Source organism: Lepus europaeus, chromosome 12 (genome assembly GCF_033115175.1).
Source record: "Lepus europaeus isolate LE1 chromosome 12, mLepTim1.pri, whole genome shotgun sequence".
Taxonomy (NCBI): domain Eukaryota; kingdom Metazoa; phylum Chordata; class Mammalia; order Lagomorpha; family Leporidae; genus Lepus; species Lepus europaeus.
In genome coordinates, this window is record NC_084838.1 from 96,499,737 (window position 1) to 96,515,491 (window position 15,755).

Sequence of the window (15,755 nt, forward strand, 5' to 3'; positions counted from 1 at the left end):
AAAGAAAAAAAGGTATTAAGAACACAAAGCTGCTGCAACATTTGTCCTTATTTTATTTATATATAAATGTCTGCAAACAGTTCAGTGAAATCAAAAAGTATCACACTGGTCAGATAAATGAGTCAAGTCAGGTTGCAATTACAGTGTAACCCACGTCAACAGAATATAAGAGAAACAAAGAAACAAAAGAAAAAAATGGCGGCACAAAAATTGACCACATGAAGACAGCCCATACTTCAGGTCATGATGAAACTTGGCTCGCAGCCTCTGTCTGGCCTGATAAACAGACTCCTACTAGTGTTAAGCAGCTCCAGGCTCATGCACAAACAAGTCAGTGATTATCAGGATCACAAAAGTCATTAGAGAGTCACTCCCTGTGCAGAACAAAGCACTCATGCAGGGCTGGCAAAGGAGCATCGTGGCTGACACACAGGAGCCATGTGACGCAGTCCTGCTCACACAGCTGATGTCTACTAGCAGTGGAAGCAGTAATGGGCAGCCAGACTCAGTATCTCCAAGTAATAACTTAGTAAATGATGAAGATGAGATTTCAAATGCAGACTGCTTACTTGTTTCTAAAATACCTACATAAAACAGGGATCAGTTACTAATAAGGGGAGGCTGAAAATGCAGGGTCTAAGTCCAAGAGTAGAGTATACACGGAGGACCACACAGTCTCTATACAGGATCACACCTTCTCACATGACTTCACTTAGACTTGTGGAGGTGTCATTTCTGATAGGTTTTTCCAAATTCATTAAACTCAGAGTACCTCCTCTGTGTTACTTAGCTGACAATTAGTTGAGATTTGACTTATGAGAAAAGGTTTTTCAATACTTATTACATTCTCTTCTGGAATATTTTTTCAAAAAGATATATATATATACTTATTTGAAAGGCAAGCTGACAGGGACAGGGAGAGACAGAGAAAGAGAGAGATCTTCCATCTGCTGGTTTACTCCCCAAATGCCTGCAACAGCCAAGGCTGAACCAGACTGAAGCCAGGAGCCTGGAACTCCATCTGAGTCTTCCATGTGGGTGGCAGGGACCCAAGTAATTGGGACATCCTCTGCTGCCTCCCCATGCGCAGCAGGAGGAAGCTGGATTATAAGTGGGGTATCTGGGACTTCAACTAGTTCATTGATATGGGATGCAGGCATTCCAAGTGGCAGCTTAACATCCTGTGTCACAATATCTGCCCCATTCCTATGAAGATTCTGATGCTTGTTGAGATGGGACTTCTGGCAAAACCCTTTTCCACATTCTTTACATTCATATATTTTCTTACCTGCATGAATTCTTTGATGTATCCTGAGATTTGACTTGTGGCAAAAGGTTTTGGCACACTCATTACACTCATAGGATTTTCCCACTGTTTGAATTTTCTCATGCCTGACGAGACCTGACTTCCGAGAGAAGGCTTTTCCACATTCATTACACCCATACGGTTTCTCCCCTGTGTGACTTCTCTGGTGTATAATCAGGTATGACTTCTGGTAAAAGGACTTCCCACATTCATTACATGGATAAGCTTTTCCCTCTGTGTGAGTTCTGTGATGGATAAGGAGATTGGACTTCAGATAAAAGGCTTTTCCACATGCATTACATTCATAGGGTTTCTCCCCTGTGTGAGTCTGCTGATGTCTGCTGAGGCTTGTTTTCCTGAAGAATGTTTTCCCACATTCGTTGCACTGGTACGGCTTCTCCCCAGTGTGAGTCTGCTGGTGCATGCTGAGGTTTGCCTTCCTGCAGAAAGTTTTTCCACATTCATTACATTTATAGGGTTTCCCCCCTGTGTGAGTCTGCTGATGCCTACAGAATAGAGACCAGTGGTAGAATGCTTTCTCACACTTTTTACATTGATACAGAGTTCTCTGATGTTGAGAGAGAGATGACTTGTAGAAGAAAGTTTTCCCACATTCTTCACATTCATACAATTTCTCACCTGTATGAAGTCTTTGATGTGTCCTGAGGCTGGACTTCCGGCAAAAGGTTTTCCCACAGTCATTACATTCATAGGGCTTTTCCCCTGTGTGAATTCTCTGATGTATGATAAGGTCTGACTTCTGGTAAAAGCTTCTTCCACATTTATTGCATTCATTGTTTTTTTCCCCTGTGTGAGTTCTCTGATGTCGGTGGAGGTTTGACTTTCGGCAAAATGTTTTCCCACATTCATTACACCAATAGGACTTTCCCCCTGTGTGAATTCTCTCCTGGACAGTAAAGTTTGATTCACAGCTAAAAGATTTCTCACAATCACTACATGCACAGGTACTTTTTCCTGTATGTGTCCTCTGATTTACTATAAGATCTGGTTTATGTGTAAAAAACATTGCCTCCCTGTCAAAGGTGTTCCTCTGTACATTGTGTTCAAAAATATCTGGGAATGTCTGAATGTTCTGATGCTGACTAGGATACTCACAGTAACTGAGGGACTTCCAAGGTACAATAGGGATATCGGATTTCTCCCCAGCACACACACCATCAGGCTTACCAAGGAGAAGCGTGCTCTGACAATCATTATATTCCTCGGGCCCTATTCCTGCATAATTTCCATCCTTCATTATCAGTTTGGACATATGACTGGAATTTAAATTAAGTGTTTCTCCTAACTCAACCCTCTCCTTGGTTGATCTGCTGCTGTTTGCGACTAGAACTTGCCACAGAATCATGTCTTGAATTTCCTGGCTTGTCCCAATCTGGTCATCTATTTGCTGGACAACTGAAATGAGAAAAAAAAATTATAAACATAAATGACATCTAGGTGTTTATTCTGGAATACTCATATACTCATATATAAAAGTCAAGTTTCTTTCTGGGGCTGGCACTGTGACACAATGGGTTAAGGTACCACCTATGGTGCTAGCATCCCGTATGGCTGCTGGTTTGAGTCCCAGCTGTTCCACTTCCCATCCAGCTCCCTGCTAATGCATCTGGGAAAGCAGAAGATGACCCAAGTCTTTGGGCCCCTGCCACTCACATGGGAGACCCAGAACACACTCCTGGCTCCTGACTTTGGCCTGGCCCAGCCCTGGCTGTTGTAGCCATTTGAGGAATTAACTAGCAGATGGGAGATCTCTCTCTCTCTCTCTCTGTCTCTCCTTCTCTCTCAGTGTGTGTAACTCTGCCTTTCAAATAAATAAATCTTTTTAAAAAAAATTTCTTTCTGGGATCTGGCATTGTGCCACAGTGGTTGAAGCTACTGGCTGTGATGCCAATATCCCAGATGAGCACCAGTTGAAGTCCTGGCTGCTCCACTTCTGATCCAGTTACCAGCTAATGAATCTAGAAAGGCAGCAGGAGATGGCCCAAGTCCTTGGGTCCCTGCCACCCACACAGGATAGCCAGATTTAGTTCCAGGTGCCTAGATTCGGCTTAGCCCAGCCCCAGTCATCGTGGCCTTTTAGGAAGTAAACCAGTACATGGAAGATCTCTCTGTCTTTCCCTCTCCGTACCTTTTGTCTTTCAGATGAACAAATCCAAAAAAGTGTCCTCCTATCATAGTAACATAAAATGTTTAAACATTAATAAGAGGTATTCATTTATGACAGAACATGGTTTTATTCCTCAGTGAATTAATACAATAAATTATATTAGTAGATTCTCAAATGTGAAAATATGGATGCTTTTTGATGTCTTATTTTACTTTTTATCTAATGGGAAATCGGTTAGAATATTCACCTGCTGTCTAGCTCTAATATTAGGCTGACAACGTTTCATCAGCCACTTTCTCCATTGTTTCCCTATATTTTTTGCATAATAGCTGCGTTTTGTGCTTGTCCTTGCTCTTCTTTCAGCACTGGAGACAGCAAGGTTGCTGTGATCAGAACCTGTGGGTGCAGGAGAGCCCTACGTGCCACCTAGACAGAAAAAGGCTTAGGACAGGACCTGAGCCTTTGTTCATGTACTTCCGCTCTTCCCCAGGGAAGGGCTGCAGCCATCTGTGGGGTTTTTTCCAACACATAATCTTTTCATACCCACACTTCATTAAGGCAGCATCCGTCATATTCCTAAACAAAGCTGACATGTTTTGCTTTTCCAAATCTTAGGAGATACAGGGAAGCTTCAGCCCACCACCCCGAGCATATCCTCTCTACAGCTCTAAAGGATCTGGTTCTGCAACCCATTCTGAGACTGTCATCTTTGAAAACTTTTTCTGGCTCCTTCTATGATTAATAGCTTTGAGATTCTCCACTCATTTCCTTGTACACATACTCTTACTTGAAAATTCACTGGTTTTTGAAGGCTCCTATTTTCTGTGTTGGCATTCCCATTGTCACCTGCTGTCACAGACCACTCAGTCTGTTTTTTAGAATGATTTTATAAAAGAGAACTGGAGAATGTTAACTTCAAAATATGCTCCCAAAGAAATGGGAGACCTTCAACCTGAATCTATTGGTTTACTTGGTGCTGAGACCCAGAGTCTCCTGGTTCAGCTCCCAAGTCTAGGACCTGGACTTTTCTAAGATTTTCTAAGGTCTTATGCTGGATCCTTCTTAGCATCAACATTTTTGATGCTGCATTATACAAACTTCATTCCTGGATCTCTTTCATCATATTCTTCTGAACTTCCCAGAAAATATCATAAGATTTTAAATACTAGATTAAGGGACAAGCATTTGACAAAGAGGTATCCTTCACTCCTCCCAGGTGAAGGACACAGCCACATCCTCAAAGGACACAAATGCCTGCAACAGCACATTTGTGTTCAGGATTTCAGCTCAGAATCATAAAACAGGAAGAGTGGGAGTGCATGCCTCTCTGTGTTTTACACACATCTTTTATAATATATGGCTTACTTTGTAGTCTGTACCACATTAGTCACCAGTTGGGATACCTGCATCCCATTTTGGAATGCCTGGTTTGAATCCTGGCTCCTCTGCTTCCAATCTAGCTTCTTGCTAAAGCACTCACTGGAAGGTAAAAGATGATGGCTCGAGTGCTTGCTTCCCTGCCACCCTTGTGGGAGAGCCAAATTGAGTTCTGGACTCATGGCATTGACCTGGTCCAGCTCTGGCTGCTGCTGCTATGTGGGGACTGGTCTATTCCTCTGTCTCATTTGCTCTGTTTCTCTGCTTTTCAAGCAAAACAAAAAGAAAAGTTTTAAAAATAAACAGAAACACTATCTTTAAGCTCATGATCTATAAACTGGTTTAACACTGATGCACACTGCCTATTCTGTACTTTACATCCCCCTATATATTATAAGGTAAATGGGGAAATTCTTCATGTCAAAATTAAGGTAACCCAAGAAAAATAATTTGTAGGTCTCTAAAATTCCTTCTTTTACAACCTTTCTTAAAAGAACATGTCATTTTTTCATTCTCTCCTTCTGGCAAACAAAATTTGTGTTTCTCATCCTACCACTAGATATTTGCTTTTTGTCTTTTTCCTTGTAAGAGAATGAAAGCCCTTTAAATGAAGACATACCTGTGTCATTACCATGTTATCCCTACAACTACTAAAAGATAAGTGCCTATAGGCTGCCCAGTTAACAAGCATTGATAGACTAAATATGTGAATGAATGCCTTAAGGATAAAATAATATAAAATACAGTATAAAATAGAGGACAGAACACTAAGAATTTAAAGAATGTAGCTAACTAAGAAAAAAGTCTAAGAAGAGGCAGGTATAGATTGGATTTTTGGTAAATCAAAGAAAATATTCATAAATAAGAAAAAAAAGAAATATGAATATATATATGTGAGAACCTTCCCTGGAGACTGTAGAATGCCTGTGTGTTATATGTATTCAGCTGTCCACAGGGCTAGACATGGCAAAATTTGTTGATAACAGCTCAACATAGGCGACACATCTGGTGAGCTCCCCTCCTCCCAGCCTCCCTGCTCCACACAGACTGACCTGGCAGACTCTGGGTTAGGGGTTCTTCTATAACCCATGGCTCTGCTCCTTGTTCCAACTTGAAGATGACCTCTGGTTTGGAAATGCAGCACCCTGTTGATGGGAAACAACACAGAACTCAGCCAGACTGCTCAGCCAGGTCCTCTGAAGAATGCCAATGGCTCAGCTTCAGGAGCTGGGACAGTGGAAAGGCTAAGATGAGCCCCTTGCTTCAGAGTGTTTAATGCTCACATTCCTTGTGGATGGGAATCATAGACCTGAGCAGCATGAAAGTGTTCATTTATTTGTCAGACAGGAAGAATGGAGCACTGGAAGGGCCTGGGGAGTTTCACTCACCTAAGCTGTTGTAGGTCTCCAGCATCAGGCTGTTGTAGGTCTCCAGCATCACATCCTTGTACAGAGCCCTCTGAGCATTGTCCAGCTCTTGCCACTCCTCCCAGGTGAAGGACACAGCCACATCCTCAAAGGACACAAATGCCTGCAACAGCACATTTGTGTTCAGGATTTCAGCTCAGAATCATAAAACAGGAAGAGTGGGAGTGTATTCCTCTCTGTTTTACACACATCTTTTATAATACATGGCTTACTTTGTAGTCTGTACCGCATTAGAGATAAAAATCACAATTAAAATATCTTGCCTCTGTATTAATGTAATTTAAAACAAGACAACAGTTTCCCTTAATATATGGAATTCACCTTCCTAGAAAGAACAGGATGAAAAAATTCTGACTCCAAAAAGAATGCACCATCTTGTCTGAAGACATAAATATAAACACTTGCTGACAGAACCTGTAGATGGACTTACACACATTTTCAATGTGGATCAGGGTAACAAAGAAGTAGGCAAATACTTACTTCTTTTATTTAAAGAAGAGTTATTTACTTCTTTGAAGGAGAGTGACAGCAAGAGATTGGAGAAAGATTTTTTACCCACTGGTGCACTCCCCATATGATTGTAACAGCCAGCACTGGGCCAGGCTGATGCCAAGAGCCAAAATCCCCATCCAGATCTCCTACATGGGTGACAAGTACTCAAGTACTTGAGCCATCCATCGTCTGCTACTTTTCAAGTGCATTAACACTGAGCTGATCAGAAGCAGAGTATCCAGGACTCAAACCGGTATTCCTGATACAGGATTTGGGCATTCCAAGCAGTGGCTTTACCCATTGTGCCATAACAACAGGCCCCCAAATAGATTTTTCTATATCATCAGGTTGAACTTTATTGAAAAGCCAAAGTTTTGCGGATCTTCTACATAAATGTGTTCTCACAAACATGAAGCAAGAGAAATCAGATCATAGCAACATAAAACACACACATATGACATACATATATACCACATACAGTGGAACCATAATCAGCATTGCATCTAGGTGAGTATTCCTGGGTTGAGACGACAGATAAAAGCAGTAAAGCTTTCCCCTTTGTAATGGAAATCTCTAAGCAGATATGTAGTCCTCTCCATGCCTTGCTTTGACCAATGACATGTGAATGGAAATGATATATATCACTTCCATGCAGAAACTGTTTACCATGTTCTCTGTCTACCACACGGACTAGCAATAGTCCAGAAAAAAATGGTCTTCTGGGATCCTGTAGGAAGCAGAAAGGAAGAAAAGCAAATCTGATCCCCTATGGACAGCTAATATAACAGAAACATTCGCTCCTGACATAAATGGCATTGAATCAGCAAGATGAAAGAAACATCACTAATAATAATGAGAATTTACTCACGTATAATTTATTCACAATGTACTCATTGGTGGCTATAGCCAATGGCTAAACACTTATTAGTCGTGCTGATTAAGGTAACTATCATGTATAAGGACACTTGGCAAAGTTCGTAACTGGAGCAGGCATTTGACCTTGCAGCAGAGATACTAGTTGAAATGTCTGTATCTCAAATCAGAGTGCTGGCGAATGAATCCAGCCTAGAGCTGCTGATCCCAGCTCCTTGCTAATGTGCAAGTGATTATTTAATGAAAGTAGCAGTGATTATTTAATTAATTGAGTTCATGCCTTCCACATGAGAGAACTAGATTGAAATTCTGTCTCCCACCTTGGGCTTGGTCCAAATCCTGGTTCTTGAAGGGGAGTGAATAAATGCATTGGTTCTGTCTGTGTGTCTATCTGCCTTTCTCTTTTTCAGTCACTCTTCCTCTCAAATAAATAAAAATCAATGAAATGTTAAAAGTTCATGACAAAATGGAATATTGTGTTATTTTGGTGCAAAATTTTAAAACCCATGCAGTTTGATTCCATTATCTCCATCAACTGGATAAAGAAAAAATGTGTTGTACACACACACACACAATGTAATAGTATTCAGCTATAAAAAAGAATAAAGTCCTGACATGTGCAACAAAGACAAGGAACTGGTTATCACTATCCTAAGTGAAGTAAGACACAAGTAAGGACAAATACCACATGATTTTTCTCATATATGGAAGTTAATACAGAGAAAGTATAAATCTGTATGGATATCATATTATTTGGCATATACATAGCTATAAATATTGACTTCAAAGAATTATAGTTTTATATAATATCCTTCTTTTAAAAATTTTTATTTATTTGAAAGAGTTACAAAGAGAAGTAGAGACAGAGAGAAAGAGGTCTTCCACTCGCTGGTTCACTCCTCAAATGATTGCAATGGTTGGAGCTGAGCTGATATGAAGCCAGGAGCCAGGAGCTTCTTCTGGGTCTCCCAAGTGGGTGCAGGGGCCCAAGGACCTGGGCCATCCTTTGGGGATTTCCCAAGTGCATTAGCAGGGAGCTGGATGGGAAATGGAGCAGCTGGGACTTGAATCATTGCCCATATGGATGCTGGTGCGGCAGGCCAGGGTTTTAACCTGTTGTGCCACAGTCCTAGCTCCTATAATATCCTTCTATCCTCATTTTAAGATCATTGACGTGGCCTTTCTGGTGGTGACGACCTATTCACATGAACATGCCTCTCATCAAGGATCGCCTCCATTCCTGTCCAGAAGAGAAGAGGAAACACAAGTGCCTGGTGCAGAGCCCCAATTCCTACTTCATGGATGTGAACTGCCCAGGATGCTATAAAATCTCCATGGCTTTTAGCCAACACAACGGTAGTTTTGCCAGCCTACAAGAGGAAAAGCAAGGCTTGCAGAAGGATGTTCCATCAGAAGGAGGTGGTACTAAAAGCACCCTGAATCAAGATGAGTGGGAAACCATCCCAACACACACATTTTAGATTAAGAAAAAAATATCATTGACATGAATCTCATATTATGTGATATTAATATCGCTATTTTCAAGAAAAATATGTATGAATATAATACCTACATATGAAATGAATATGGTAAAATAATTTCTAAGTCTTTAAAATATATAACTTTTCAAGAAGAAAATGTTTTTGCACGTACACATGTATAACTCATTTCCTGAGAAACAATGTAAAATATTACAATATAATTTATACTGGATATAATTTTCTAAAAACAAAACTCTTAAAAAAATTCTTATAGTGTAAATTTTAGGAATCTTTAAAAATCTCATTCAATAATTAAATTTACATGTATTGATAATTTTTAATACAATTATACTTAATCTATTAAAAACATGGTTTTAATGAATCAATGAGGTTTTTATTACGAGTTTTTGTATCTTTTGTGTCCACAATCAAAACTGTATTTAAAAACCAACATTAGTGTTGGTTTTTAGAATTTTAGAATTGGATATTTTTGTTGTGTACCTTATGAAATCAAGCATAATGACAGTATCTTTGCAGATGAACTTATGATAAGGCTTTGCATCAGATAACACAAGTCAGATAGTTTTGTGAATCAATAGTGTTGCTGTTTTCTAAAGGAACAACCCCTTCTGTGAGTTTGGCCATTTCTCCTGCAAACTGGCACAACACTGTTAAACAACCCACACAAAGAAGTACTGTCCGGCAAGGCTGAAAACCACAGTACTCTTGTAGCCACCTGAACATTTTACACTGATAAAACAAGAATTTGGACGTTGAATTGGTCATTTCTTTTTCCTGTTTACCTCCTCCAAAGATGGCTGCAGTGACTCTCTAGCCAAAGGCATACTGGCTGTCTGCCAATCAGTGCATCTGACTGGTTCTCTACGTATTTCTTTTTTTCCAGAATGACACTTAGTTCGGCCTAAGCTCTACTCCTCATTTTTAATTGCACATAGGTAAGCACTGAGAAAACATCTTCCGTAAGTCAAAAAAATGAAAAAAAATGTTTTAATCCATGCAGTTTTTTTTTTCCCAGAAGACGCATTTTAAATGAACATTTTGAAGACTCCTGATACATAGTTAAAGAAAACGGCTTTTGATAACAGTATTCACATAACTTAAGTGTCGCTAATTAAATCAAATAATCTTATGGACTCAAAGCTTTAGGGAAAGGAAGCTGGAAAACAGACTGACAGTGTTATGTCACTATAATCACTGCACTTGGCAGTTCAAGAGGAAAATGTTGAGCTCATGAAAAAAAGTGAGTTTACAAACAGGAAGAACAGGAAGATACCAGAAACTGGGGTCATGCAGAATTAAGGTCTCATTGAAGAAATATGTCCCACTCAAAGGTAGAGAACCCTCGAAATATCAGCCCCATGGATTTCAACATGGCAAGAGTGTCATGTGATGATACATCTGTTGATCTTCCCACTCACTCATCTTCTTTTTCCACAGTGGAAGGTTTGTTACAATTTTCTTTCTTGGGCTCTACTCTTGTACACGGGCTATGCAGAAATCAGGTGACTTATCTTTCTAGATTCAGAGACCTAGATCAAGAGAAGCCACATCTGGACCTGAACTCGTTAATGACCTCATGCAGAGATTCTGGACTTTGAAGTAAAATAATGAATGGCTGTCTCTCTGTGTATCAGATGATTTTCTGATACATGTAAGAGGAGAGGAATTCTAGCACGTGTGACCTCTGCCCCCTCTCTTTCAGTGTTGTCTCCTTTGAGAAAATCATATACACTCATTCTTGCTCCCATACCCAGACAAGACCACATGGGTTTTCCTAAACAATTGAGAGTGAAAGTGACTGCATCACTTCTGAGATCATACTTGGATCATTGCCCTCTCTTCCCTTCCAAAGACCAACAATATTTCAACGAACATAATTCCATTGCTCTAAGGTGATAAAGAGATTTGATCAACACCGTGAATGTACAAAACTTCAGAGAGATTGGTGCTGTTATAGTTGGAAAACATAAACTATATCACTGCTCCTGATATTTTGAGAAACCCGGAAAAATACCAGGCAATCAGTTAGAAAAGATCATCTTCATGGATGGATGTTATTAAAAGTCTATGGCGAAGACCCATGGACTTTTCAATAAATGGTCTTGACCAACTAACTAAATATGTAGAATAAAGTTAAAGGTAAGTCCACAGTTCAAACCAAGCTGTTTAAAAACTTGAGAACTATTTGAACTTCTTGATAATCAGTTTGGGCAAAGAAAAGTCAGTGTAACAGAAGCTAAATATTCAGAAGCCACATATATAAAAGTCAAGAAATCTAGTGTATGAATATCCATACTTCTGACAAAGACACAAGGGTGGATGTTTTGTCTATCAGTCAAGTTGCCAATGGGGATACTCATGTCCCATATTGGAGTGCCAAGGTTCAAGTCCCCGCTCAGTTCCCAATTTCAGCTTCTTGCTAACGGGTAACCTAAGTAGCAATGGTTCAACTGGGTTGGTCTCCGTAAAGACTTGGATTTATTTCCTGGCTCCTGGCTTTGAGCTGACCCAGTCCTGGCCATTGTGGGCATTTGAGAGTACAGCAGAAAATGGGCCTCCCTTTGTCTCTGCCTCTCTTTACGTATCTCCCTGTCTTTACATATCTTCCTCTCTTTCCATATCTCCTTGTCTTTCTGCCTCTCAAATAAATAAATGAAAAATTCTAAAACTTCACAAAATAAAGTCAAGATAAATATACCAGTCACAAAACAATAAGCTTACCTTCTAAACAATAAGAATTACTACATTCATAAGAAAAATAAGAATCATCCCAATGCAAAAATGAACAGAGGATTGTACTTCATTCTTTGCTCTCCAATAATGCAAAGTCATCAAAAGTAAGAAAAGATGGGGGCCGGCACTGTGGTATAGCAGGTAAAGCTGCAGTCTGCAGCGCTGGCATCCCAAACGGGCACCAGTTCAAGTCCCAGCTGCTCCACTTCTCATTCAAGTCCCAGCTGCTCCACTTCCCATCCAGCTCTCTGCTAGGGCCTGGGAAAGCAGTGGAAGATGGCCCAAGTCCTTGGGCCCCTGCACCCATGTGGGAGACCCAGAAGAAGCTCCTGGCTCCTGGCTTTAGATCAGCGTAGCTCCAACCGTTGCAGCCAACTCGGGAGTGAACCAGCAGATGGAGGACCTCTCTCTCTGCCTCTCCTCCTCTCTCTGTGTAACTCTGACTTTCAAATAAATAAATAAATTCTTTTAAAAAAAAAGTAAGAAACGATGGTCAAACTGTGAAAAAGTGAGAAACAAATTAAAATTTTGGCAAGTTAAAAAATTATGTAAGGCCTTGTTTTGTGAACCAGCAGGCAAACATAATCATCCTATTTGTTCAATTCTCAAAACATAAACCACATCAAAGCAGTCTTCACGACTTCTACTGAAATTACTCTTTCAGAAACCACCATCAACTAGCACCCATCTCATTTCAACTGATTCTTAAATGGGTTTCCTGCTTCCAAACTTTCCCTACACAATAAGGGAAAATAAAACAGAGATTTCAGAGGTCAGAGATGGAATGACACAATTGCCAACTTGAGGGGCTTTGACACATGGACACTTTCCACTTCAGATGTTTGCTAAATTCTGCAGACTGACAGAGCAGGAGTTAAATTTGAAGCAAAATAATATAAGAAGTAGAATAAGATTTCACTTATTGGCATTTTGCTAAGGAACCTAGGCCCAAACAGGGAATAGGACTACATTAATATGAGATCTCAGATGCAAGCAGTGGAAATTGTGATATGTGGGCTGATACCAAGTGGTCTGACACACAAGTAACCACAGACCCCACTAGGAAGATGGAGTCTGAAATATATGTAAAAGTGAAATCTAAAAATTTTTAAATCTTGTGAAAATTAGAAATACATAGATCCAAAAAACTCAGTCTACAAAAGCTGTATAGTAAATATTAATGTCACCCCAAAGAATCTTTGCCATTTCCCAGCTCCTGGAGGGGTATATCTTACCCTGTGGAATGCCTCACCTGATCTGAATATTTTTATTTACTTCAAGGCATTTGGTCACTTGGACAGTCTATACTTAAACGTGATTTACAGTGGAGGTCTTCAGTTACATGGTATCAGCCCAATCCCTGAAATGTTTTACCTCCTATGTGGCAAGGGCAGTCACAGGGAAGCCAACCATTCCTATTTGACTAGACTCCAATAAAAACTGAAGAGAAGCTCAGATGAGTTTGGCTGTCACTTTCCTGTGGGTGATAGCCGTCGTTGTCTGGAAGAAACAGGCAATGTCCACGGGACACCACTGAGAGAAAACTCGAGGCTTCCGCTGGATGACTCATGGACTCAGCCCTGTGCAATTTACCCCTTGGCTAATTCTAGTGGGTCCTCTCATAGTAACAAGCTGTACTTGTGAGTATGAAGACTTTTCTGAGATCTTGGATTCCTTTGGGGAATTACTGAACTTAAGGGTAATCTTAGGGTCCTACAACAATATAGCTGGTCTCAGAAGCATCATGGCCTTGGGGATGCCTGAACTTCACACAGCAAAAGCACAACATGAAGTTAATTATGCCAATGCATACCACAATCCAATTGTCAAAAACAGAAAAAAATTCAAAATAAGGAAACAAACAAAAAACAGATAAAAAACTGTGTAAATACAAACTGACACCGGATATTGTAAATATGGGAGTAAAAATTTATTTCGCTCTTTTTTTCAAACTCTGTAAAAAATCCTCACCCAGGGACTTCCATTGTGGCATAGCAGGTAAAGCTACCACCTGTGATGCTGGCATTCCCTATGGGTGTAGGTTCATGTTCTGGATGCTCCAGTTCCAATCCAGTTCTTTGCTAATAACATGGTAAAATCAATGGAAGATGGCTCCCCCGCCACCCATGTGGGAAACCCAGATGAAGCTCCCAGCTTGTAGCTTTGGCTGGCCTAGTCCAGCCTGGCCATTGTGGTCATCTAGGGAGCAAACCAGCAGATGAAAGATCTCTCTCTCTGAATCTCTCCCTTTCTCTCTGTAACTCAAATAAATAAAATTTTAAAAAGTCATTGGCCAGCTGAAGCAAGAGCAACAATATAATGTGGAGATTAAAACACTTATAAATAAAATGTATGATAAGCATGGTATAGAAGCTGGGAAGAGATAAATGGAAGTATACTACTACGAAGTTCTTACATTACACTAGAAGATGCACCATAAATCAAAGATTAACACCGTGAACCACAAAACACACATTAGAAAAGCTACTGAGTTGGTCTTTGCAGCAGTGGTTAAAGACACCCAGATGTGCTATCACTGTGCCTAGGTTGGAGTTCTGGTTCTGCTTCTGACTTCGGCCTCCAGTTCATGGCATCCTGAGAAGCAACAGGTGATGGTTCAAGTATCTGGGTCCATGCCACCCCCATGGGAGACCTGGATTGAGTTCCGGTCTCCTCACTTCACCCTGGCCCACTCCTTGCTACCTCAGGCATTTAGGGGGAGAATCAGGACATGGAAGAACTCTGTCTCTAGGTAGCTTAGACTTCACAACCAATTAAGAGTTTATGGACCATACAAAAACAGGAAAATAGCATTCAGGAATTAACGGCGGCTAAGACTGCAGGTGGCTTATTCTTGTACTTTCTATCTCCAAAACTATAAGAAAATAAAACTTCTGTCATTTAAACCACATAACCTGTACTACTCTGATATGGATCTCTGACAAATAGATCACTTGATTGCAGGAATTTTTAAATTGATATGTAACAACTACATGGAATTTGTAGCAATTTCTCAAAGGTTTTACAATATGAATCTTTACTATACTTGATAGTACTGTACTGTTTTCCATATAATATGGGAAATATTCAAATATTTAATTAAGAGTAAACATAAAGCCAATTGTAGAGAGAATAAGGATCATAAATAGAACTATTCTATTGAAAATTTCCTGTCAATTGGGATTGTCTAAGAGTAACATTTTGAATGTAAAAAATATAAAATGATCATATTTGTTTTTGAAAACAGCTTCTGTTCCTTTATATGCACTACATGTAGGTTTTGGAACAAAAATGTTAATACAAAACAAAGAAACAGGATATGGCACCAGACAAGATTGAACCTAAGAGTAAGACAGATGTTTAGGAAAAATTACATTTCAGTGGTTTGGCTCAATGCTAGCTGGTAAAAATACTGTATATGAGTTTTAAAGAAGAATGAAAGATATGATTTTCATTTTGTATTTGTTGAACTTGAGGTATCTTTTAAAAAATATTTATTTTTATTTCCTTGTTTATTTAAAAGACTGAGAGACTGAAAGGGAGATCAAAGAAGAGACAGGTAGAAACACATTTTTTAGCCACTGACTCACTCCCCAAATAGCCACAACATCTAGGGCTGGGGCAGGATAAAGTCAGAAGCCTTGACCTTCATCTGGATCTTCTATGTGGGTGACAGGGACTTAATGATTTGAATCACCTTTGTTGCTTTCCCAGGCACATTAGCAGGAAGCAGCATTCGAAGCAGAGCAGTTGGGATTCAAACTAGTCCTCCAGTATGGAATGCTGGCTTTGTAAGCAAAAACTTAACTTTCTGTGCCACACACCAGTCCAATGTATCTTTTGGAAAGCTACAGAAACAATTCACCAGGGAGTAAGCTTATGGCCTAAATGCTGGGGATGAGGTCCAAGCTCGAAAC

At 40.0% G+C, this 15,755-nt stretch overlaps 1 protein-coding gene across 2 annotated transcripts in view; it reads right to left on the reverse strand.

Annotated features, from left to right (window-relative positions):
* LOC133772037 (zinc finger protein 883-like) overlaps positions 1–15,755 on the reverse strand; it is a 20,327-nt gene continuing 4,572 nt past the window's right edge. The window contains exons 3-5 of one of the 2 annotated variants that reach the window (XM_062208573.1): positions 6,200–6,341; positions 5,864–5,956; positions 1–2,722 (exon numbers count right to left, since the gene is read on the reverse strand). In XM_062208573.1, coding sequence (XP_062064557.1) covers positions 888–2,722; positions 5,864–5,956; positions 6,200–6,341 — 2,070 coding nt within the window. In that variant the 3' untranslated portion in view covers positions 1–887. Of the gene's footprint in view, positions 2,723–3,455; positions 5,842–5,863; positions 5,957–6,199; positions 6,342–15,755 lie in introns of those variants that run through there. The other variant, XM_062208574.1, reaches the window with a different exon arrangement.